This window comes from Pogona vitticeps, chromosome 1, assembly GCF_051106095.1.
Source record: "Pogona vitticeps strain Pit_001003342236 chromosome 1, PviZW2.1, whole genome shotgun sequence".
Lineage (NCBI taxonomy): Eukaryota > Metazoa > Chordata > Lepidosauria > Squamata > Agamidae > Pogona > Pogona vitticeps.
In genome coordinates, this window is record NC_135783.1 from 281,302,343 (window position 1) to 281,328,283 (window position 25,941).

General features: G+C 39.6%; 1 protein-coding gene across 3 annotated transcripts in view; it reads right to left on the reverse strand.

Moving 5' to 3' along the window:
* Positions 1-328: 328 nt before the first annotated feature.
* LOC110073536 (actin, aortic smooth muscle) overlaps positions 329-25,941 on the reverse strand; it is a 38,887-nt gene continuing 13,274 nt past the window's right edge. For 2 of the 3 annotated variants that reach the window (XM_072985931.2, XM_020782843.3), the window contains exons 4-9: positions 23,664-23,774; positions 20,705-20,789; positions 17,609-17,770; positions 14,984-15,175; positions 12,484-12,665; positions 8,626-10,752 (exon numbers count right to left, since the gene is read on the reverse strand). In XM_072985931.2, the coding sequence (XP_072842032.1) occupies positions 10,609-10,752; positions 12,484-12,665; positions 14,984-15,175; positions 17,609-17,770; positions 20,705-20,789; positions 23,664-23,774 (876 nt within the window). In that variant the 3' untranslated portion in view covers positions 8,626-10,608. Of the gene's footprint in view, positions 847-8,625; positions 10,753-12,483; positions 12,666-14,983; positions 15,176-17,608; positions 17,771-20,704; positions 20,790-23,663; positions 23,775-25,941 lie in introns of those variants that run through there. The other variant, XM_072985929.2, reaches the window with a different exon arrangement.

The window sequence follows — 25,941 nt, forward strand, 5'->3', positions numbered from 1 at the left end:
TGGTTCATGGGTCATCAAGCCCCAACTCTAATAACTATTTCTATTGTTAGAGGTAGCTGAAAGAGCTTAAGTGGATACTCTTCAATACTTCTGAGTATTACGTACCAGATGAAATTTGCAATCAGCACTGAGGCAAGACACATTTTTGTCTTGAGGAAATAAAGACAATGACCTCTGCTTGTTCCCATTCCATTTACAGAATTTAACCACTCCTAACTATTGATTCTTACCTTAAAATTCATTATGAAACATCATTATCCACTGTACCTGAAGGGCAGAAGGTTATCTGAGAGAGTGCAGGAGAGATCATATGCCACACACAGCTCTCTTTCCTTTGACTGCTGGTTTATTGTTTTGTTTGAAGTTTGTTTGTTTCCAGTTCAAATACATGCTCTAATTTATCTTGTGCCATACTAAGAGATACAAATTCCCATCACCAAAGGAAAATACTCTGGTATCTTCTGCTTACTACCTACGCCAGAGGTCATTTCACTCTCTTCGTTTTAACATGAATTTTATTGGCGCTCTCCCAGGTACTTTGTGTGCTTTGTTGTTTAATCGTTAAGTCATGTCCAACTCTTCGGGACCCCATGGACCAGAGCACGCCAGGCCCTCCTGTCTTCCACTGCCTCCCGGAGTTGGGTCAGATTCATGTTGGTAGCTTCGGTGACACTGTCCATCCATCTTGTCCTCTGTCGTCCCCTTCTCCTCTTGCCTTCACACTTTCCCAACATCAAGGTCTTTTCCAGGGAGTCTTCTCTTCTTATGAGATGGCCAAAGTATTGGAGCCTCAGCTTCAGGATCTATCCTTCCAGTGAGCTTCCTGCACTTTATGTGCAGAGTTGTCTAAATGTAAGAAGATTTTTTTTTAAAGGGATATTGTATTCTGTTGTTTTATTTTTAATATTGCTCTTATTTATAATGCTTTAATAGGATATTTGTTTAATTCTTTTTAAACATTGTAATAATTTATTATTTTAACTTTTAACTTGGTTTCTTTTAAAGCCACAGTGGATCCTTTAAAACAGACCTGGGCAAAGTGTGGCCCAAGGGCCACATACGGCCCGCGAGCCGCTCCTGTCTGGCCTGCCAGCCGTCGCTCCAGTCCAGTGTTCAAGCACTTGTTCAAGCCCAAGACAGACTGGACTTCTCTCACTGAACAAGCTGAACATCAAAACCATTTATAGCCTTTTGTCTGAAGTTGATCAGTTGCTTATCTTTAACATACTGCAAAAAACCTCTTTATTATTTGTGAAGATTAACAAGTTTAAAATAAAAACAATCATAACATCACTGTTTCATTTTATTTTTAAGTAAAGTTGGTTCGGCCCCTGAACACAGTTCAGATTTTTCATGTGCCCCCCCCCCGTATAGAAATTAATTGCTCACCCCTGTTTAAAAGAAAGTTGTCATTTAAATATTTTAAATACATTTTTCAAAAATAAAAACAGATAAATAACTAATGAACCTTTGCTCATAGAATATGTGGCGAATATACAAGGTTGCAATCCACACACTCATGTCTTAGAAGGAAAATGTGTGTGTGTGTGTGTGTGTGTGTGTGTGTGTGTGTGTGTGTGTGTGTGTGTGTGTGTGTGTGTGTGTGTGTGAAAGTGACTTTAACTAATAGTTCTATTTCCACCTCTTTGGCGTATTTCAGCAAAGGTTATCCAGTTATATCCAGTTATCCAAGTGATCAAATATGGCACTAAGAGATATTGTTGTCCGCAGATGTTCTCCAGATGTTATCTGAGGTTGAACAGATATTATTTTGACTTAAGAATATTGAGAAAATGGATCTTCAGAAAGAGGAAATTGAATGCATGTGACTTTTGCAGGGCTTTTTCAAATTCTTTTTCAAAAGTATTCAAATAATATTCTTGATACACAATAAATATACCTCATGCCCCCCCAAAAAATACTAAAATTGCTAGTCGTTGCACATTTATTTCAGTATAAATGCATTAGAAAAATCCTCAGTATTTCCTAAACTCTCTGTGTTGTCACCTCTACCGCCGCCTAACTAATTTTCTGCAAAGAAGTTTTTGTGTTTCATAGGTATATTTTCAAAGAATATTGTCTGATCTGATTTCCTCCACATGAGAACGTGCTCTTTAGTCTGCTTGGCTCCCTTAGCATTGATGGTTGCCTTGGAAACACAGCTCATGTTCTTCCCTGCATTAAAATGCTAGTAATGAAAGAAATCCCTTCGCATTTCTGGGTCGTGTCACGTTAATTCAATGCTCACTCTGTGTGTGAGCCAGACTACTGATGTAGTGTATGGTGTGCAATTAAAAGTGCTATTTATGAGGGTGCCAGGGAAAAAAAAATAAAGTTGCCATGTGGGAAGGAGATATTCCTCCCAATTTACAACAGTGCCTTGCAGAGGTGATGTGGATCTTCTCTGTGCAAAAAAAATACTGCATCCAAGCTGCAGGGTAACCAATACCTTGAATTCCCAGGGCAATGGCGTTGTTCAGGCATTGACCGGCAAAGAGCCCAAGGGATGCTATTTAATCATTCAGAAGATGGTAAGCAAGTTTCCTAGCAAGATTTAAGGACCACTCTTGGGACATCTTTAATATTAAATGCTGCATGCACATGAACAGTTTTATTTGGAGAATGTTTCTTCCTTCATCTGGACACCCCAGGAAGAAACAAGGAAAGCACTGTTTCACACTGTGCATAACTAACCTATAAAATTCAGTATAGTATTATGTAGTTCAATCCATGAGCATTTTTAAAAAGTGGAATTCATGCATGTGTGTCATGAATTGGCCATTAGCCAAGGGAGCCAAGTGACAGGAGAATTCCATTTTCAAAGTCAGTTCTCTCCCTGGATGCCAGATAAATTGGTGAGAAACAACAGAATATGTCTGCTCTCTAGCTGCCTGGAAGCTACTGTTGGCCACTGATGGATGCTGAACTTAATGAATCTATAGCATCACCCTTCAGAATGCTTGGGGTTTTTCTTATGACTTATAACTGAGACAAAGAAGGATCAAATGCCTTATCTTAAATTGATTCTATGGTAGCTGGTATTTACCATCCAATCACAGACTTGTCATTCTTTGTGAAGGTACTGAGCACCTTTGTATTCATCTGACCTCCATCAAGTTCCAAATTTAAAAAGAGTTCCTCTCTTCTTTCCTGTGTGTTTTCTTATCCCTGTTTCTTATCTAGCCCCTGTGTGTGAGGCGATCTTGTGCAAGGAGAAGAATGCAGTTCTGCACGAGTTCTACCATTCTCAGGCAAAGTGGAGAGGTTGTGAGGGTTCAATATGTACCTGAGCCAACCCTGGCTCCTTTGCAAGAAAGACTTTAGTCGAGGATTGCTCTTTCAACAATGGAACATTTATTGTGCATTGAACAAATAAACTAATGCCCGTAAACATTTCTGTGTCCTTGTCTCCTTCTGTCAACAGTTTTTTTTTTATTTGTTCGATTTATATCCTGCCCATCTAGTATATTCCACCACTCTTATAGTACAGTACCGGTTTTCCCATCTTCAACAACAAAGGGGTTGCCATAACTAGAATTCTACAGACGTAGACTAGAAGTCTCTTAACGTGGCCAGCGGGCCAGGCAACAGGGGCTCAGCCTCATCTCTGAGAAGGTCATCCCAGAGGGTATCCCCGGGCCAATCCAATGTTTCCCAGACCTTTTCAACTCCTCCATCTTCATCGCCAGAACACTCCATTCATTTCTCTTAGACCTCTGCTCCTCAACTTTTTCCATTTCCTCCCTAATCTTCCTCCTCCACTCTCTTGCCTCAGTTTTTTCCCAGTAAGAGGGATGTATGGGAATAGCAGACCTACTCCAATAATTGGCCTCTTCTCTCGGTACTTTGATCCTTTCCCATCTATCAGTCCAGAAGTCCTTGGTCCATATCCACTCCCATCCCAGAAGCAAGGGCTCCTCCCTCCTTATAACTTCTCCTTGCCCCTCCTCTCTCTCTCTCTCTCTCTCTCTGCCATTCCCCTTCTTGCTTCCCTCCCTTTCTGGTCCTCTCTCACTAATTCCCATCCCCCTCATACACTGGATTATTCTGTGCTCCCTTCTGAACAATTGGCAGTTTGTCCTTCTCCTCAGACCTGTTCTCAGGGTCAAGGATGGATGGCGCTCCAGCAAGCGATGCCTCCAAATCTCCTCCCATCTCACAGAGGAATAAAGGACAACAGGCTCCAAGCACTGCAGGGCATTTGCCAATGCTGGCCTGACCGGGTATCATGCATGCCCTTACATCCGCCCTGCCCTGTGTATCAGGTAGCAGCCGAGTAGAGAGTGAAATGGACAGGGAGGCTGTTTTATATATGTCATGTAGGGGGAGCCAGAGAGCATCCAGAGGGTTTCTGAAGTTGTGGAAAGGTGATGGTAAATGTTTAGGATGGCAAAACAGCCCACATGTGGAGAGACGGGTTGTCACTAGGGATGCATTGCAGAATACTGAGGAAAGTAGCAGATTGTTTAAGAACGTATGGCAGAGTCAGGAAAGCCGTGCAGGTGCAGAGAAAGGTTGAAGAAGCAGTGCTGGGGGAGAATGAGAAGAGAAATTCTCTTGATTGCTTGCTTTGGCTGTCCGCATATACTTTAATTCCCATCCAAAATAATTTTGAATAGAAATCCACATTGCATTTGTTTGGGAATGTATAATCAAGTGTCTTCCACAGTGAAAATGAAATCAGCTGCAAAAGGGAGATTCATATTCTGAGCAAAAAGAATTCAGATCTCAGCCCCAGCTGGCCTGATGAATATAGCTACCGAACAAGGATGTCTGAATACAGAATGTTTGTTTTTTTTTGCCGGAAACAGGGGAAGAAAGGGGAGCCTTCCAGTTATGTATATACGGTTATTGCAGTTTCATTCATGGACACTGTCCTTCAAGAATCTGCCACTGTCTGCACTTTCTAAAAACAATCAGCACAGTAATTTTATTTAATAGAATTTTGAAGATGTTGATCTGCTTCTCACAGAGCTGCCTCCCTTTCTCAGACTGGCTGATTCTGACCTGCTGTCTTTGGAAAAGAATACCAACTTCTTATTTCTCATCAAGATGCTGTGTCATATGGTATGCCACCTACTGGAGCCAATTCACCAAAATCCTGCTGTGATCTTATGAAGTGTATTGGCCTCTAAAGATTCTTGTGTTTTTTTTTAAAAAAAAAAACACTTTGAAGAGCATAAATGGTGACTCAGCAAAGGCTATATTCTCAAGAGCCCTTAACACTTAGGCCAAAGATAAAAACAAAGATGCATTAAATGACATGTGGGCTGTTGTTTTTGTGACACCAGTAAAAATTCTAATGTGTTGAGGGTTAGTCTCATGATCAGGGTTTCATTTTGAGGCATCACTGTTGAGAACACAGCCTGCTAACACTTGGGATGTGACCACCCAGAAGTTTGTCATGGGTTGATATGAACTTCTCTATATCTCACTCTGGTAATTAAATCACTGTCACTATTCACACAGAAATGTTTAATTATCCCAGAAAATGGATTTCCTGGATTTGTCTCCCACCATCCTCTGTCATTATCATCACCCTCTTACCCACCCATTTCACCAGCATTCAGATCCTCTTTCTCTCTTTTTAAGACATGGTAAGCATTTGAATCAATACTGTGTCAGTTTAGTGGAATAGCACTGTGCTATAACACTGATTTTGCAAATTATATATTTGAAAAAATATAATTTACAATTTTCCTTGCAGTTCTGGTTCTTAGCAGTGTGAACAGAAGGCGGGTAAAAAGAGTAGGATTAACTTGCACACCCCACTCTGCACATCATCAGTGATGTCAACTAGACATGCCCAGCAACTGCTCCAAAGGACAGACATATATGATCACACAAGCCAAAAGGAAGATAAAATAATGCAGCTGGAAGTGCTACAATTGATATTTGTTTCAATTTTAGCAAACTCTTGAGTATTTTCAAGAAGGTACAAAATAGAGACAACAGCCAGCACTTTATCTATTCCATAAATTGCACAAAAACTGATAACTCCGCCAACTTGGAGATTTAACTGCAGTTTAAGGCAATGCTAACATTTTCCCTTTTTAGTGTTTATGAAAAAAGGGATTGTCTGGAAAACCCACATGGAATAGAGGGATTCGCTGTCCTAAGAATGTTTACTTCAGTTTAGAAAATGTGATTATCAAATTTTAAAATAATAATATACTTTAAAAGGAAGTAGAAATAACTTCATCTGTTTTAGTGCTTTATTTATGAAGTAAACATTTAATGATTAAATAATTATTGATTAAATGGTTGGGTATTTAATTTTATTATATTCTAAGGTTATGTTATGTATGGTCAATGATCATTTTATATGATCAATATATTTTTTCAGCAGGTAAACAGGGCAGGGCAGAAAATTAATTTTAGACTATTCAGTGTGTGGTGTATTAGTGTGAAAATAATATTCATGAGATTAATATCTAGTTGACTCCATTTTGAGGTCACTATGTTTTGGCAATATTTCAACTGGAATGGGCAGAAAATGACATTTTCTGAACTGTTTCCAAAAGATTCTTTTGATGGGGTAGTATTCATCTGCTGATTTTTCACTCTTTTCGTGTCAGAGTGCCATTTTACCTAACCACATGCCTTTTAAAAGGGGAAACTGTATTGGAGAGCTTGTCAGATTTTTCAGCCTTGTTCAGAAACAATGGGAAACAACAGCTTCAGGCAGTGGATTCCAGAGAGGGTCAGTTTCTAGGCACACAGTATCTATCTCTGTGTGACATTAAAATAGAGATCTGGCGCAGGGGGAAAAAAGGACAATTTTGACTTCAGTTCAGGCGTGGAATGTCTAAAGTCAACACAGTCACCACTACATACACATTCAAGAACATTTTCCCAGTCACATAAATAATAGCAAGCAGTGTAAATAATTCAGAGCACAGTTGCTGATGCATGTTGGCACCCTGTGGGGCAATGCAATGCTCAGCAGCTCATTTGACCCCTTTATTCATTCCTTGGGGCAACTGGCATGTGTCCTTCCAAAATTAACTTGTGAAAATGTGCCTCATGGTGGATTCATCACTCCAGGCCTGAAATTAATACATGGCAAAGGAAAATAATAATCATGTGGGGTGCTGTTGGTTTTTTTAATGATTTAAATTACATGGAAAAATTGAAGATGCAAATGATAAACTTTTGATGTATGTATGCACACTGTGATGCTAAGAATTATTATTAGGAAATAAAAACAGATGAATGGACTTGAGTTGAAATGATTAGTGCTTGATGAAGATGGCCAATTTATTCTCTAAGCATTTAAAATGGTTTGTGTAGTATCTGTGTACCGTAAGTAGTTCTCAGGGTTGATCTACACTACTTCTCTGGAAAGGCCTTGTGGCCATGAAGCAACAGCAGGAAAAAAAAACCCAGTGATACAACACTATCTCTGCTATTGGACAAACTGCATCCATTTGTCACCAGCATGACACAAATGAATGATACCAAGCTAAAAATATTAGTAGGCAGTTAATATGAAATGCTCCCATGCTGGTGTGTGTTTCCGAGAATATAGTTTCTGGCATTTAGAACTTACATTGCTGCTGAGTGTGAGAAAAGAGAGAGAAAGAGATATTTTCAGGTAAGAATTCCCCAATGAGGGCTAGTTTGTGGGGAGTTCTATGCTGACTAAGAGAATATGATTTAACATTTGAATTTCTTGCTGACATAAACTGGTTTAAATGAACAACAACAATAACACTCTACCAACCTACAGTATGCAAGAAACTAGGGTAAGGGCTATTTTGCAGGAGTAAAAGAAAGAACATGATATTTGATACGAATGCTTCACTTTCAAAACAGCTTCTTCTCCAATCAAGCAGAATTATAGAACTATGGAGTTGGAAGGGACTCTATGGGTCATCTAGTCCAGTGATTCTTAACCTTGGGTTACTCAGGTGTTTTTGGACTGCAACTCCCAGAAGCCTTTACCACCCACTGTGCTGGCTGGGGTTTCTGGGAGTTGCAGTTCAAAAACACCTGAGTAACCCAAAGTTAAGAATCACTGATCTAGTCCCAACATCTAGTTACTAGCAGGAAATCCACAGCTAAAGCATCCCTGGCAAGTGGCCATCAAGCCTGCTTATTAACCTTGACCAAATGAAAGTCATTTGCTTTCTAAGACCATCCGTTCCAGTTCCTGATGAAAAGAACTCTCTTCATTAGGATGTTCTTTCTAATCTTTAGGCAAAATCTCCCTTGTAATTTCAGTCAAGGGGTTTGGGACCCATCCTTTGCAGCAGCCAAAATTTTACTTGCGCCATCACTTCTCAGTCTTCTCTGTGTTAACTGTATAGACCTATTTCACCTGTAAACATTTAACATGAATTTGTACAGTATATGTGCATTATTTCTCAATCTATAAATATATTTCCAGTAAAAAGAAGTCTTGTTTGTTTGTGACCTTCTTTGGTATTTAGAGAATGATAAATACAATGTTATTTACTTATAAATGGTCTCAGTTTAGTTAGCATGCTTGAGTTTGGGGACATTACTCAAATCCCATGCCAATTCAGTTTGCTGCAAAATTTGTTTCAGAATGCCTTTTTGTTAACACTCCATTTGAATTTACCCCCACGATTTTCATAAACAAATTAAAGCAGACTGTTATGGTTGTTTATTCATATCTGTTTAATAGATAAGCCAGTTGCTATGCAGTTAATGCAAGTCTCATTAGCATTTCATGGTTAATTGCATGTTAATTGAAACCCCCAATAATTATGATAGAATATTTAAAAGGATCGTTTCTTATTTAGTAACCATTACCTTTGCCTAACAAGGGCAGCATCAGAAGGTTAATTAAAAATTAGACTGTAGTCCTCTACACAATGTACCTTGAAATAGGTCATTCCAAATTCCATGGGGCTTTGGCGTGTGTGTATATTGGTTTGACATATACATCATATGCAGAACACTACAAAAAAGCAAGATTTTTTTTTTAAAAAAGTGCATTCTGCCCTAAATCCAGTTGGTTGTGGCAATTAGAACATATTTGTTGAATCAGCTATTGAACTGTGAATCAATACAATTCTACTGATTCAGTGGATCTCATCAATAATACCAGCTGGATTCAGGCCTTTGTTGAGTGAATTAAGCAGATAACTTATGAAGCAGGTAGAGAGAGGTCATAGGCATTCTGCTAAAAAGGTAACAACACCACACTTGTACCATCCTGGAAGCCAGTATGGCATGGTGTTTAAAGGGCTGTGCTAGAAATAGGGAGTCCATGTTTGAAATCCTTACCAAGCTGTTAATCTTAATGACACTGGAGAGCAACCAACATGGTTGAGTAGTTGCTCTAAGGAGACTTGCCAACCATTTGCCCCCTGTGGCACTTGCCAAACAGCCCAAGGGCCCCAAACTTTCCTCTGTGGCAAATCCTGTTTGGCGCATCTGTTCCACTTGGTCGTCCACTGCAAAAAGTAACAGGAGCTCTCTTTCTGTATGTCTCTGTACAGTGCACCACTTCTCCTACTCTGAGGCACAGGGTTCACTCTGTTTTATGAAAAGACGAATCCTGTGGGTGTGTGAATGCATACGCACATGTGAAATCATGCATGTGTACAGGTGTGTGTATATGTCTGTGACCAATGCATACGGACTTGACAGAGGATTCCATCCCGGCCCCACCATTTTACTTCTGACTACATCCACTTGATCTTTAACGCCTGCCATTTCTAGCATGTGGCCTCCCTTAACCACAAGCATATTTCTTGGGCCAGAGAAGTTTCTTTTATTCCTGCTTACAACAGAGAGAATTACCAATGGGAGAAAAATTCCCACGTTGATTTTCTCATAACAAAAACGGGCCACCAGTGGATGATCTCAGTCTACCAAGTGGAAAAGTCCTAGTATCTTCAATAGCAAATGGTTTATTCATTACTTTCAATATAAATTGAAAGGCCAAAAAATAGGCTGTGATGAAATAGTTAGAATTCTGGCTTTAGCGAAGACAAACTTAATCAAAATCTCTACACAGAGATTTCACTTGGCCAAGGAAAGGTCACAAAAATTCTGCTTTAGTCATAGGGTTTTTGAAAAAAAAAACACAAAATGAATTGTCAAACAGAATCCCTTGGATCTTATATATCACATTAAACATCTTATTTCAATTTTGCTACTATTTTTGTGTTTTTTCCCTTTTTGCTACTATTTTTGTGTATTTTCCCTTCTATTATGGATGGTGACATATGATATCCACTGTTCAACAATATTTGGAATTTCCTTGTGGATGTTAACAAAACAAAACAAAATCCTTGAAAAATTACTAAACTGCATGCTTTGGTTGCTGTAAATGCTGAAGGCCCCTGTCATTTGAATGGAGAATCTGAGGCATATTGCAGGTGACCAGAAATTATTATTGTTGCTTAGTCATTAAGTCGTGTCTGACTCTTCATGATCCCATGGACCACAGCATGCCAGGCCCTCCTGAATGACTACATATATTCCAGAAATGACTACATATATTCAAGTCAACATAACCTTCTAATTTGCTTTCAGAATAAGCAGTGGAGAAAGCTTAATGCATCCAATTCTTCCTAAAGAAAAACTGAAGAGACATCATCAGATATACCTTACAATATATTGCAGTTCTCAAAAGCATTTGCGATGGACAATGGAGGGACCAGCTTCTTCATATTCATCTTTGCTGATCCACATTTGCTGGAAGGTCGACAGAGAAGCCAATATGGAGCCCCCAATCCAGACTGAGTATTTACGTTCTGGAGGTGCAATCATCTAGAATAAAAGTTAAGTGAAGGAGAGGATGCATTAATCAGGTGACAACGACCCTGCTCAGGTTTTAAGAGTACCCAGTTCTCAAGATGCTTAAAAAGGAGCACACCGCCCTGTCCCCTGCGTGGTCACTATCTTCACAGAATAGCTCAGCAACCTGAGGGCTTATGCTCAGGTTTCCTCCTACAAGCAAGAATCTTGGGATATCTGGGTTCTTCCTTGCATGCAGAACCTACACACGAGTAAAAATCAATCAATGTTGACCCTTTTTTTCTATTGCTTTTTTAATGTTTTTATTTATTTATTTTTAAAGTGAAAGCAACAACAGTTGAGGAAACTGGGTTATTTAGTTCCTGAACAGGGCTAGTATGTCTCATTTCCATTTGTCTAGCCCCATTTATTCTCACTCTGGAAAATGCAGGCAATGTAACATGTCTACTGTCCATGCCTGTATATTTACAATAACTGCAAGGTTATATGCAAATTAAGTCAAATCTGAATGATTAGAATAATAACGTTAACTCCATTCCTCTGCTACATGCCATATTTGCATAACTGTTCCCTACTTAATTAGGTATTTATGTTTATATATTGATTGACTGATGTGGATTTATAGCCTGCTCATAAAGGCTTGAGGAGAGCAGCAATATTTGTAAACTGACTCTGGCACACTCTGTGATAAATAGGTACTTAAAAGAGGCAAAGAAAAGAAGTCCGCCAACCCCAAACACCTTAGGTTTTGACCACACCAGCTCTGGGCAGCACTGTTAGACAGTCCAGAATGCTGCAGCTCGCCAAGCTGGGAGGGCCTGTTGGCTTTGGAGATACGTTTAGTGTGAGGTGAAGAAGTGTTCAAAGTCAAACAAGACTATATGGGTAATGCGTATTCCTTGGACATGATCTGTTTTCCGTCCTACAGTCAGACTTCTCAGTGGTCCATGCTTCAGCAATGAGCCTTGTACTGGTATTTCATTCATTCATTCATTCATTCATTCATTCATTCATTCATTCACTCATTCATTCATTCATTCAATTTATAACCCGCCCATCTAGACTGAAGTCTACTATAATAGATAAAATAAAAATAAGCTTGTGAAGGCAGTGAAGCTTGTATTTAGCTTCCAATGACGAATCACCAAACCGAGCACACCGAATGCAAGATGCATCAGTAGGAAAAGTCACATTCTCTTGCAAAACTGGTATCTTTTGTCACCACTTCTAAAAGCACGGTAGGGTTGTCATTTAATTGCAGCTTATTGCTGCAAGAGAGACTCCCCTCTGTTCTCCTTCCACAAACAGCAAAGACCTTTTACTTAGATGGGCCTATTGCTTTTCGCCTGTGGTCTTGCTGATGGACTTTTAATCCATTGGATGCTCTTCTTACTTTGTCTAATATTGGCTGAAGTTTTATTTCATAACTATGCAAATGGCAGAACTTTAGGAAGCAAATTGCTCCAAATTAATGGATCAATGTAGACATTATCAGTTGCACACTGAGTCATACAATTTAGTATGCAACTGGTAAAATCTGTGGTGATTTTCTAGTTTGGGGTTATAGTTAGTTTATTTGCTCCCAAAGTTATCCTGTTTGTGCTACACCAGCATAACTAGGTAAGAAAATTTGGATCATTATGTTGAGTTGTATTTTCAAATCTGTTTTTATGTTTTCATTTATTTTTATTTTACTTTTATTTTGTTACTGCTAGCTGCTTTAATGTTTAACATGATGTTTACCTTAATCTTCATAGTACTGGGAGCCAAAGCTGTAATCTCCTTCTGCATGCGGTCCCCAATGCCAGGGTACATGGTGGTTCCTCCAGAGAGCACATTGTTAGCATAAAGATCCTTGCGGATGTCAATGTCACATTTCATTATGCTGTTATATGTCGTTTCATGGACACCCGCAGATTCCATCCCTGAAATGAAACGAAATCACATGAATTAATTAACTGAGCATTTCTAAGTAAGCCACACATGATAGGAATAAATGGATACAAGTTGAATCCATGCCTTCCTCTTTAGTTTTGATGGGTAGGGGGACAGTCAGAAATGATCTGTAGTGCTGTTGGTTTTGTGGTTGATTTCCCAGTTCAGTATTAACACAAGGATGATCGTGATCCAGGGTTGTTGTTGTTTTTAACAGGAAGGCATATAGGATTGATGAATCAGTTAAGAACTTACCTCCTCCAGAAATCTTTGTCTCTCACACCATGCTCTGATACTGGAGATGTTGAAAGTGCTTGGGGGGGGCAGGAGAGGCTATACACAAGTTTATGTCACTCATGGAGAAGGCTCTGCTTCACTATCTTCATTACCCTGCAGCTCTCAATTTCCCCACACTCATTACATATGTGATGGGTTTAGACCAAGGTTGAAAACAAACAAACCCCTTGCCATTGCATGGACAATCTTGCTACGTCAATTGTTCTTCTGTTCCTTACAGTCAACCTACTTTGGGGAAGTGTTATACTGTATAAATTTGCTCTGTTGCTGTTTTTTTAAATTCTTATTGGCTAAATTATGTGTCTGTTGCTTGCTCCATCTGCAAGAGAACACACCAGAGATGCCACTTCCTGCCTTGCGAGTAATGAGTGCATGTGCTTCTGCATAATACAATAGTGCCATCACCCATCTCTTTCCGTCTTCTAACACTCAGACACAGCGCAGTCGAAGCAACAAAATAACATTGGACAAGGTAACTCCATCTTTTGTCATTGCAGGCAAGCATGCAGGCAGCCAACCAGTTTTTCTCCACTTATATCCCAGAAGGCACAACTCCAGTCAACACAGTAGCGAGAGTAATGGTCTGAGGGGAATGTGGGAAATCAGAAAATACAAATTCAAAGTTCCAATCTAAATTGAAAGTTAAATATGATGAAAGGCAGGAATGGAAAGTGGGGTAAATTAAAGATGAGAAGTTAATCTGATTATTGATTTATTATTAAAAATTAATTATTCTTTTAGACTTCCCATGTCTGGGGTTTTTTTGGGCAAGTTTCTTAGTCTGTGAATGTGAATGGCTCAATGTGAATTTCTCTTGCACCCCATATTGTTTTTCCCTTTATTTCATGTATTGCAAATTAAACTAATTATCCTTTAACTTCAAGATGATTTTATTCTGCAGCAGAAGAGAAATTTGGTGCTATTCTACAAAGATATAAGTCCCTGGTGACAAGCAGTGAAAATCACCTAAGCTTAATCTTGCATCTCCAAAGCATCTTCTTTAAGAGGTTGATTTTGCTTCACATCAAAAATTCTAAGGGTATTTCTCAAAATACATTATCCAGTAGATTTTAGTTCTGCAACTGTCATGGGAAGGTATTGGATATCATTTGTTGTAACCTGAAATAGTTGTGGTGTGAAATAAATTGTTCACTGTAACCTGAAATAGATGAAGAAAATGAGGTTCCTCTTTACACTCACTCATTATACTCTCTGCAAGAACTTTATAATTATGCTAAAGTCTGTGTAAAAGTGGTCCAAGAAATTATTATCTCTATATAGAGGAGGGGTTCACAAACTTGTGGTCCAAGATATGTTACATTGCTTAAAAGGCCTGGCCATTGCCCATGTAGGCAAGGATGTCTGGAAAATGTAGTCTAAAAACAATTAGGGTGAACAATTAGGGAATCCACTGCTTATACAGTCAGTCCTTCATTAGGAGTGTGGGGGTGCTTCTTCCTTGAGGGAGAAGGGCTTCCATACAAAAGGCAAAGGAATAAATAATCTTACGGGTGGCACTTTACCCTGTGTAACCGAAAGAATTAATGAATATACTGTAATGTTAAAATGGATGAGAAGGGATGAAAATTTAGTTGACATTTCACATTTTCTCTCCATTTGAACTTGTGAGCAAGTTCCAACATGTTTATGAATAATCTGGCCTTTCTCCCCAGATTACTCACAAACATGTTCAAACCCAGCCATAAACTCAAACAGTTTGCAGAAAAAATATGACATGTCATAGAAATCCTCCCCCAATTAATAAGTTATTTCCAGTCCCTGAAGCAGGTGCAAGAGTTATTTCATCTCTTTTCATAACCATTTTATTTTTCTTGCCCACAAAGTAAAATGTCCGTGCAATAATCATGACGATAACATCTGTTGGTTTAAGAGGCTATTTGTGGTATTTCAAGATTCCTAGTGCACATAAAATAAGGCAAACAAAATAACAATTTGTTGACCTCTAATTCAGACAAGCTACATAGGTATAGGGGGGAAAGCCCACACTCACCTATGAACGAAGGCTGGAAAAGAGTTTCAGGGCATCGAAATCGTTCATTGCCAATAGTGATGACTTGACCATCAGGGAGTTCATAGCTCTTCTCCAGGGAAGAGGAAGAAGCAGCAGTAGCCATTTCATTCTCAAAGTCCAGAGCCACATAGCAGAGTTTTTCCTTTATGTCTCGTACAATCTCGCGCTCCGCTGTAGACGTCAACAACGACTGGTAAGAAGACTATAGAGGCACTAGATTCATTTATTTTCCTGACGTACCACTCTTGCTCTGTTGGAATCATAACTTTTCCTAGCTCTGAACGGGATAACAAATTAATCTTTCTTGTCATGCATAATAAATGAATTCCTACTACAAAAAAAGTGCAAAGAACCCTAACCTTTTCTTCACTCTCTAAAGCACTCTTCAACCATGAGGTCAATATTATGATATATAAAATTGTATTACAATATGTCCTATCTGTTACCATGCGTTCTTGTTCACATGGCTAACATACATTTGTTTAGAAGCAATTCATATCTATAGCATTCTTATTCTAGGCTCAAATTACATGTTAAGCAAAAGATGGATTTCCTACTATTACAGTATTTTCTATCCAGTCACACCGCTCCTTCGCAGCTAAATATCTGAAGAATCAGACTTGCAAATGAAGCTCATGTTTACCTTCTGATAACCAATGTGGTGGCGCTGTAGGGACGTGGTGGCGCTGTGGGCTAAACCACAGAAGCCTGTGCTGCAGGGTCAGAAGACCAAGCAGTCGTAAGATCGAATCCACGCGACGGAGTGAGCTCCCGTCGCTTGTCCCAGCTCCCGCCAACCTAGCGGTTCGAAAGCATGCAAATGCAAGTAGATAAATAGGGACCACCTCGATGGGAAGGTAACAGCATTCCGTGTCTAAGTCGCACTGGCCATGTGACCACGGAAGATAGTCTTCGGACAAAACGCTGGCTCTATGGCTTGGAAACGGGGATGAGCACCGCCCCCTAGAGCCGAACATGACTGGACAAAAATTGTCAAGGGGAACCTTTACCTTTACCTTTAACCAATCAAAAAACAAAAGCAAACTGATTTGCAACTTGTGAGATGACAAAAGCTCATACTAGGTTTTTTTTTTAAAAAAAATTATGCCTTAAGAAAGACCTGCTTTTATTTGACATACTAACTATACCATCTAGTTTGACCTCCTAGAACCACTGCACATAGCAAGAAATATTGGAAGCTTAGGTAGGGAAGAAACAGGCCTAAAGTAGGTCTCTCTGAAATGGCAACAAGACCGAAGACAGAGACTAGGACAATCCCATTGAGTTGGGAAAAATGTGCTTGGTATTTTTTTAGGTGAGATCAGCTAATAGTTAAGTCTGTGAAGGAGTATGAAGATAGAGAGGAGAATTGATAGAATAGTGTATGAGGATGCATTCTCGAAGGCTTTCACTACCAGGATCCAATGGTTGTTGTAGGTTTTTCAGGCTGTTTGGCCATGTTCTGAAGGTTTTTCTTCCTAACATGTTGCCAGTCTCTGTGACTGGCATCTTCAGAGGATAGGAGTTAGAAGTCTGTCTGTATGTTACTCTGTCTGTGTTCTTGTGTCAGTAGGCATCCTTCAGTCTCGAGAGACTATGATAAGGTGCTCTGTATGGAGGTCTTGGAACAAAGTCTAGTGTGGCTGAAAAGGCCAATTCAAGAGTGATGATCCCTTCCACACTGAAGAGAAACACAGTCTGTCCCCTGTCCAGCTCCCTGATTTTGCTGGTTTCGGGACTGCCCCTTCACCTCAGCCTGATGGACAAGGGTCTCTTCAAATTTGGAGAGGCCATATGCACTGCCTGCTTCCAGGCTGAACACTCAAACGTCAAGGTTTCCCATCTGTTGAGGTCCATTCCTAAGGCCTTCAGATCCCACTTGCAGATATCCTTGTATCGCAGCTGTGGTCTCCCTCTGGGGCAATTTCCCTGCACTAATTCTCCATACAGGAGATCCTTTGGGATCCGACCATCAAAACGTTAGGAAGAAAAACCTCCAGAACACAGCCAAACAGCCCCCAAAAAACCCTACAACAACAGTGCATGAGGAGTTTGTAAAACAGGTGCAGGGGGAGAGACTCTTTCCCCAAGGGGAAGAAAGGTGGAAGGCTCATTCCTCAAGCTTTCCTGTGATGCTGAAGTTCTAATTCTCCTCAGTCACAACTTCTGATATTCCATAATGCTTTACCCTCTATATGTTGAGTCTATTGTGAGGCAATTGCTTTACATTAATTCATATATTATTAGTTTATAGGGGGCTCAGGTATTAAAATGGTGTATTTTGGCTTTTAAAAAGTAAACCTAGGTTCTGGAGATTGATATCCTCTTATTTTATTGCCTGTCTTTTACCTTCTTATCTGAATAGAGAATAAAGAGGGTTATGCTCTTTATTAAGAAAATAAATACAGCTTTTCAAAAGTGCACAGTGTTTGCCTGGTTTTTATGGGCTTTTTCTAGTAACACCATGCCAGTACAGGTCAATGGTGGGCTTTTAATGGAAAGAGATAGCTTGCACATAATGCTTATTTATCTCATAGGATGTGGCAGAACAAAGTAGCTTAAAAGAAAAGTAAACATATGGCTTGTATAAAAGCTGAGAATTACCCGTAGTAACAAAAGAATAGCCTCTCTCTGTAAGGATTTTCATAAGATAGTCTGTGAGATCTCTGCCAGCCAAGTCCAGTCTCATGATAGCATGTGGCAAGGCATAACCTTCATAGATAGGTACATTATGTGTGACACCATCCCCAGAGTCCAGAACTATGCCTGCAAGAGAGGAGCAAGATGACATGTGTCAGCAGCATTCTTCTCTATGTAAACCTCATCCCTCCCCAGTCTATCCATCTGTTAAATTAAACTCTTTGACAACAACTGGGCTTGAAAGGAGAGACTACAAATGACAATTCCTATTGTCTCCATTCTAAGTGGAACTCTCCTTCTGCAAGAGGGAAAATTGCTGGCCGATACAAAGAAGCAATTGCCTCCCACGGAAACATGAAAGAGTCAGAAATTGCACATCATTGTTCTCTCAGAACAGATGCTAATGATAATCATCTTACATTTCTATAGCCTTTCATTAAAAAAAAGTCCCAAACAATTTGCAAAGAATCCCATATGCTTATATATAAACACATAGATTTACCACCAAAATGCATTTTCTTTTTTTTTTTTTAAAAGGTGTAAAAACAGAGCAGTTGTTTACAAGAAAGAAAGTGATATTGAAGAAAGAGCCACAGGTCCCCTGTCCCTGAGAAGCCATGGGATGTAACAACAGGTACAGTTTTCTGAAGATTATTTTTTGACAACCAGTGTTGTGTAGTTGTTAGAGTATAGTTGTTAGAGACTAAGACTTAAGGGACCTGATGGTTGTTGTGGGTTTTTCAGGGTTCTTGGCCGTGTTCTGAAGGTGGTTCTTCCTAATGTTTCGCCAGTCTCTGTGGCCGGCATCTTCAGAGGAGCACAGTTTGTTGTCCTCTGAAGATGCCGGCCACAGAGACTGGCGAAACGTTAGGAAGAACCACCTTCAGAACACGGCCAAGAACCCTGAAAAACCCACAACAACCATTAGATCCCAGCCATGAAAGCCTTCACGAATACATTAAGGGATCTGGCTTCCCTTTCAGCCATGGAAAGTTGGAAATTTATTTTTAGATTTGCATCCAAATATATAAACTAGTATATGCAAAGCGATTCAAACTACCCCCTTTTTTTGGAGATGCATTTCCTCTTGTTTTGATGAGGCATAAGCAAGAAAAATTGATTTCATTTAGTGCTGCTGCTGTAATAGGAACTATAGTATATAAATATGCTCCTTCTGTAGGTCCTCCTGCGAGATCCTACAGGTTCTGTTAAGCCGTGGAAAACAGGGTAGGTGGTGGACAGCAGTGGGGAACTTTCAGGTTAGCCCAAATGGGCTGGAGGAAAGCCATGAAAAAAATCCTCTATGTAGGTTTTGCGACTTTTGGGGCAGTTCTGACAGACAGCCACTGAAGATTATATTTTAACCTTCCTGAAAAAATCAGACTTGTACTGGGTTTTCTATATTAAGCTACCTCTGCTTGAGCCATGTTTGTGAAAAGTCTTTTCCCATCTTCTTTTGCCTCTTTGTGGCCATTCTGCCAGCCCCGCTCTTTCGCATCACCCTCCTTCCTTCACTGCCACCACTTCTTGCTTCCTTGTCCCCACCAACTCTGCCAACCCCACTGTTTCTCTTCCCTTTCCTTCCCTTACCCACACCCCCATTGCTACTGCTAGCCTCCTTGCCTCCCATCAGCTCTACCGCCCCCACTTCTAGTTGATCTACAGACTGCCCATGTACCAAACCTAAGTATCTTGCAAACAATACACACTTAAGGACTTGCAAAGATCTTACCTAAATATAAAGGAAGGCAATTCAATAACTTCCTGGAGGAAACACAGCAATCAGTCCTACTAGAAGCCAGGGATCATTGCCAGATGTTCCCCGTGGCAACTGCCCACTTTTATATATTAGCAATAGGATGAGCAGGAAAAAAAATTTTGGTTCAGGTAGATTTTGCTGGTTGCTGAAGAAAGGGTTTTCTCTACACAGTGGGTACAGTAATTAATATTTTTAACAGAAGTGTTTTAAATTGTGTTTTTAATTTCGCTTTTTAAATGTTAGATTTTGATTTGCATGGGGCTGATTTTTAAAAAATCAACTTCATTGTGGCTGACTGTATAGGTCAGTGAATTAGGTATCTGGCTGTGGAGCCAAAGATTGGGAAGACTATTTCTCAATGTGTCTACTGGGAGACAAAGCAACCTGTGTAGACTTGGGCAAGCTATACAGTCCTGGGTCTCTCACACACACACCCAGAAGAAGGAAATGGTAAACCACTTCTGAGTACTCTTACCTGTGGACAAGGTTGAAACACACACAGAGAGAGAGAGAGAGAGAGAGAGAGAGAGAGAGATTTCACACAGTATTATAAGCAGCTGCAGATCTCAGAAATGACACTATTATTGGCAATATTAGGAAAAGCATACATAACTGCACCAATATTTAACAGATACTTAGGTTTTTGGTTAAAACTTGTATCTGTTATATAATACCAGTCAATGCTTTTATAATTTTGATTAACTGTGTCTGATGTTTTTGAATAATAATAATAATAATAATAATAATAATAATAATAATAATAATAATAATAATAATAATAATAATAATAATAATAATAATAATAATAATAATAATAATAATAAAACTGCCTTCAGCCCCATCTGTGGGAGAAGGGTGAGGTATAAACCTAATAAATTAATACATTATATTATTTATTGCCCATATATTACCCAGTGTGGGGTAGTGGATACAGTAATAGGGCTCAGAGGACTTGGGTTTGATTCTTTGGCTCTGCCATGGAAACTCACTTTAGGTGGATGGTGGAACTGGTGAAACCATTATTTAAATACCTCACTTACCTTGAAATCCCTTTAGGGTTGCTGAATCAGTTCTGACTTGGCAGCACATAACACAACATTTTTTGTTGATAATCCTTGAGGAAAGTCTTTGTGAGGTCAGAAACATTTGGACTTACAGTATAACAAAAATAAATCTCAGTAACCTGGGAGACAATCTCTTTTTCTGGAATATCTGGTGGATGTTTTCTTTATTTTATTTTTTCTTCTTCTGGTCATTAAATAAACATATTATGAACAACAAACTGATCAATTTAAACTCACCAGTAGTTCGGCCAGATGCATATAGAGAAAGAACTGCCTGAATGGCTACATACATTGCTGGGACATTGAATGTTTCAAACATGATCTGTAGGCAGGAATATGAGAATTTTAGGATGCTCAGCCATGAGAAAAGAATGCAGCAGTGCTCTGATTACCTGATTTTAGATATCATTTTCCAGCAGCAATATAATGCATTTATTTATTTATTTATTTATTTATTTATTTATTTATTTATTTATTTATTTATTTATTTATTTATTTATTTATTTAGTATCCCGCCTATCTAGTCACTTAAGACCACTCTAGGCGGCTAGAACATGATAGTTGCAGGAATTCCAACTGTGCACAGATTTGTCTCATCCAAGATGGACGTCCAATCTCTTGTCCTTGTTCAGAAGAACATGTTTTAGCTAACTGATATGTAGCCACATTGACTGGGGAGCAGTTGATGTTCCCCAGCCCCAGCCTCCCATGCAAGACTGGAGATAACACAGGGATTCCACCCCAGCTACCCTGCCCTATGTGCCTTTCTGTTTGGATGACATTAAGTCAGGGGAAGGCTACCTCCAATGCTTCTGTGAGCCAGATTCCATCTGTCCACTTGGCAGATTAGGCTGGACACCGCTGGAAACAAGCAAATGGGCCATGTCACCCTTTTCCGGCCTGAATCTGTCCTGATATCTTTATCTACAACACATATCAGCCCAATCCCAGTGACCATTGGTCAGAGATAGATCGGATTTTAGGCCAAAACATCTGGAGGCATTAAGTGGGCTAAATTGACGTCTACTCGTGTTTTTCATAATTTTTTTTTAAAATAAAGGTTGCTAGAATCTTTTAAAGGAAATTTCTATATTTCTGTATCACTGTATGCTTCATGAAAATATCCTATGTAGAACATATCGGGGGGAAAGGATATATGTGCCATCTCAAGTGTAGCTCAGGGGTCAAACCACCTATATGATATAAAAGTGTGGGGATACAAAAAATCTCAATCTGATTCCCTGTAAACAATGGAAGGTAAGAAATTACCACAAACATACAGTTTCCTGAGTTTCCTGGGTCTTGGCTTTTTGTAAACAATACAGTTTCCTGGGCCTTATCATATGTAAAAAGAACTGGTAGACCACTTTCTTATAATATGCACAGGATGCGTACTGGAAGAGGACTGGCGCTGAGGCACTGAAGAAACTCCCTGCAAGAAATTTCTCCCCTAAATGGAATAAAACAACATATGGTGGTGGTGGTGGTGGTGGTGGTGGTGTGTGTGTGTGTGTGTGTGTGTGTTAGTAGGATGGAAACCTATAAAAATGAGTCTTTTTTGTCTGTTTTCTTGAGACACATTATTGTTTTGTGAGCATGAGCTCCATGTGTATCTCTTGTTCTGCAGAATAAACCCTTTCATAAGACCTTGTAAGTGTCAGTTCTGAATTCTCTCTTTTATTTGGGAAATTGACAACTCACCTAGAATTCCCAACCCAATTTTGGTAACAGAGTAAATGTTAGGAAAGAGATTATTCTCTTACAGTGAAACTACAAGTATGTTCAGTGGAAGTTTTCAATTTGCAAATGATGAACATTTTGTAAAAAACTAAAAAGTAAACTAAGCAAATATATATATAACATTGCATAACAAGAAGCAGTCATGCTTAGTTTACAGTGAAACTGTATTCCCTAAACTGGTTCTTCCATATCACAGTGCTTTCCAGTCTTGATGTTGCTGGTCTGCATTACGTATCATTCCTGGCTAATAACTATGCTAACTAGGGATTGGGGGGGGGGGGCACGTATAAGTTCAGTAAGGAATAAGGAACACGAAAGCTGAGTATGGACTGAAGGCTAGAATTGCTCCCAAACACTTTACCTCCTATCTGAAAGTTGTGCAGGTGCCTTACTTATCAATATTGGCATTATTTAGCCAAATAATGGGACTGGTGCTTTGATTGTTCCATAGTAAAAGAATGTCAGGTTTTGCTTGAAATGCAGAAATCTGGACTTGCTGCATAAACAGTCTAACCTTTTCTAGTGCTATTACTAGCTTCTTTTTCAGTTTTCCCCATTTAGCTGAGCAGTCTCTTTTCAGACAAGACCTCTAAATTTGGTAATTCACATTCTTACAAAATGAGCAGCTCAGCAGTATACTTTTCTCTGAGAAAAGGTGGTGACTGCCATTTCATTATCTGTCTCCACCTCTGAAGTGTAATAGGCCTTACAGACCTATTAGGAATCATTTTGCCTGCAAAGCTGTGAAATTTCCCTTTGGCAGAGTTGTCACACTCATTTCCATAGAGGGGAAAAGTTCTACTTGAACAATGATGAGATATTTTGGCAAGGTGATGATCTGTTTTCAGGAGGAAATTGAAACTCTGTTTATAAATATTTCCTAATATTTTAGGTTTTTTTGTTTTTTGTTTTTTCATTTTCACTTCTGCTTCCTTGGAAGTCTCAGAATACAGAACAAAATACCATCACCCATCTGCATCTGGTAAAGCACATCATGTGGGCTGGCCCTAAGATATTTTATTGCTTGAAGCAAAGAATAATATAGGACCTCCTCTCATTCCCTTCACAAAAGTTGTTTGGACTAACAATTGAACTGAATCTTTCTTCAACCTTAGTAATGGGGACCCACAGAAAAATATGTTGTCCAGTAGATATGATACTGCATAATGTCTTATCTGGTACAGACTGCCACAGAACACAGAATAATGCCAAGATTGGTATTTAGGGACTTAATTACACAGACATTTCAAAAGAAGGGCTCAGCAAACAATAGGAAAATCTGGACCAATACTATAAAACACATTTCTCACAAAAGTGTAATACAACATCCCCAGATAGCTCAATTGTTACCTATTAATCCTGTATGCAATCATATTGCTTTCCTACACTGAAACTGTTGGTTTCTTTTTGAGGTAAGAGCAGCCTGACTTGAAGACAACAATACCCAAACCATTACCTGAGTCATTTTTTCTCGGTTAGCCTTGGGATTTAGTGGAGCTTCTGTCAGCAACACAGGGTGTTCTTCTGGGGCAATACGAAGTTCGTTGTAGAAGGAGTGATGCCAAATCTAAACAAGACAGGTGGCATAAGGTAGACAGTGAAGCCATGTGTGTGTGTAGAATTGCATTTATGTACGTGGGTTTGTTTGTTTTTGTTTTTGTTTTGTTTTTACATTTTTATCCCCCCCCAAACTAGTAGCAAAGCTACTACTTTGAGTGGCAAAACACAACCAAAAACAACAAAAATAAAAAGTAATAAAAAACATTGGTAAAGAAAAGTTCCAAATTCCAGGGCCATGATAAACATGAACCAACATGTGCAATAATCTAACAAGCCCATGGACTGCAAACACATTCACAGGAGGTGAACCAAGAGGAGAAAATAAGATTACTTTGGGGCAAACTAAAGAAATGCTTGGAGAACAACGAGGTCTTAAGTTGCTTCATGACACCTGCAAGGGATGGGGCTAACTACACTTCTTGTGGAAGGGAATTCCAGAATGAAGCAACCACCACATAAAAAGCCAAATTATGGGTGGATGACTTCCAGGACTCCCCCAGGAATAGCCACCTGGAGCATTCCCATATAAGAGGTGCAGGTGGGATCGGTAGATGTTTTGAGGGAGAGGTGTTCATACAGGTATCAAGGTCATCAACTGTGAAGGGTTTTAAAAGCTAAAATAAGCACCTTAAATGTGGCCCAGAAGCATACAGGCAGGCAGTGTAGATGAGCCAGGACAGGAGTTATATGGTCTTATTGGGATATTCCAGGGACCATCTTGGTACAGAATGTAAACATAGATCTTACCCTGTCCCATAGCCTTCTGTCATGTGCAACAAATATTTCTGATAGTCACTGCTACTGTTAGCATAAAATTGAAAAAATCTGAAAAAAAGAATTGTTCCTCTACATAAAGATGTCTTAGGCTATAAGAAGATTATAGCCTCTGGAATAACCTTCCTCCGGCGATTCGTGCGGCCCCTAAGGTGGGTACTTTCAAAAGTCAATTAAAAACATGGTTATATGTTCAGGCCTTCCCTTCTGTCGATACTTAACTTTTTTTCTCTCTTTTTTCTTTCCTTCCTTATCTGTTTATTATTATATGTGTCAGATTGATTATAACACTGTTATGTACCGTATTATAAATATTTTTATTGGAAGCCGCCCAGAGTGGTCGACCAGACCAGATGGGCGGGATATATATAAATAAATAAATAAATAAATAAATAAATAAATAAATAAATAAATAAATAAATAAATAATAAAAAAAATAAAATAAAATAAGATTGCCAAAACCCTAAAACTGAGCTGCAGCACGGTAGCCAAGACCATAGAGTGGTTTGACAGGACAGGTTCCACTCGGAAAAGACTTCGCCATGGTTGACCAAAGAAATTGAGTGCCTGTGTTCAGTGTCATATCCAGAGGTTGGATTTGGGAAATAGATGTACGAGTGCTGCCAGCATTGCTGCAGAAACTGAAGGGGTGGGGTGGGGTCAGCCTGTCAGTGCTCAGACTATACGCCGCACACTGCATCAAATTGGTCTCCAGGGCTGTCGTCCCAGAAGGAAGCCTCTTCTAAAGATGATGCACAAGAAAGCCCGCATACAGTTTGCTGCAGACAAGCAGACTAAGGACATGGATTTCTGGAATGAGACCAAGATTATTTGGTTCAGATGGTGTCAAGTGTGTTTGGTGGCAGCCAGGTGAGGAGTACAAAGCAAGTGTGTCGTGCCTACAGTCAGGCATGGTGTTGGGAGTGTCATGGTCTAGGGCTGCATGAGTGCTGCCGGCACTGGGGAACTACAGTTCATTGAGGGAACCATGAATGCCAACATGTACTGTGACATACTGAAGCAGAGCATGACCGCCTCCCTTTGGAGATTGGGCTGCAGAACAGTATTCCAACATGATAATGACCCCAAACAAACGTCCAGAACAACCACTGTCTTGCTAAAGAAGCTGAGGTTAAAGGTGATGGACTGGCCAAACATGTCTCCAGACCTACACTCTATTGAGCGTTTGTGGGACATCCTGAAATGAAAGGTGGAGGTGCGCAAGGTCTCTAACATCCACCACCTCTGTGATGTTGTCATGGATAAGTGGATGAGGACTTTAGTGGTAACCTGTGAAGTTCTGGTGAACTCTATGCCCAAGAGGGTTAAGGCAGTGCTGGAAAATAATGGTGGTCACACAAAATATTGACACTTTGGGCCCGATTTGGACATTGTCACTG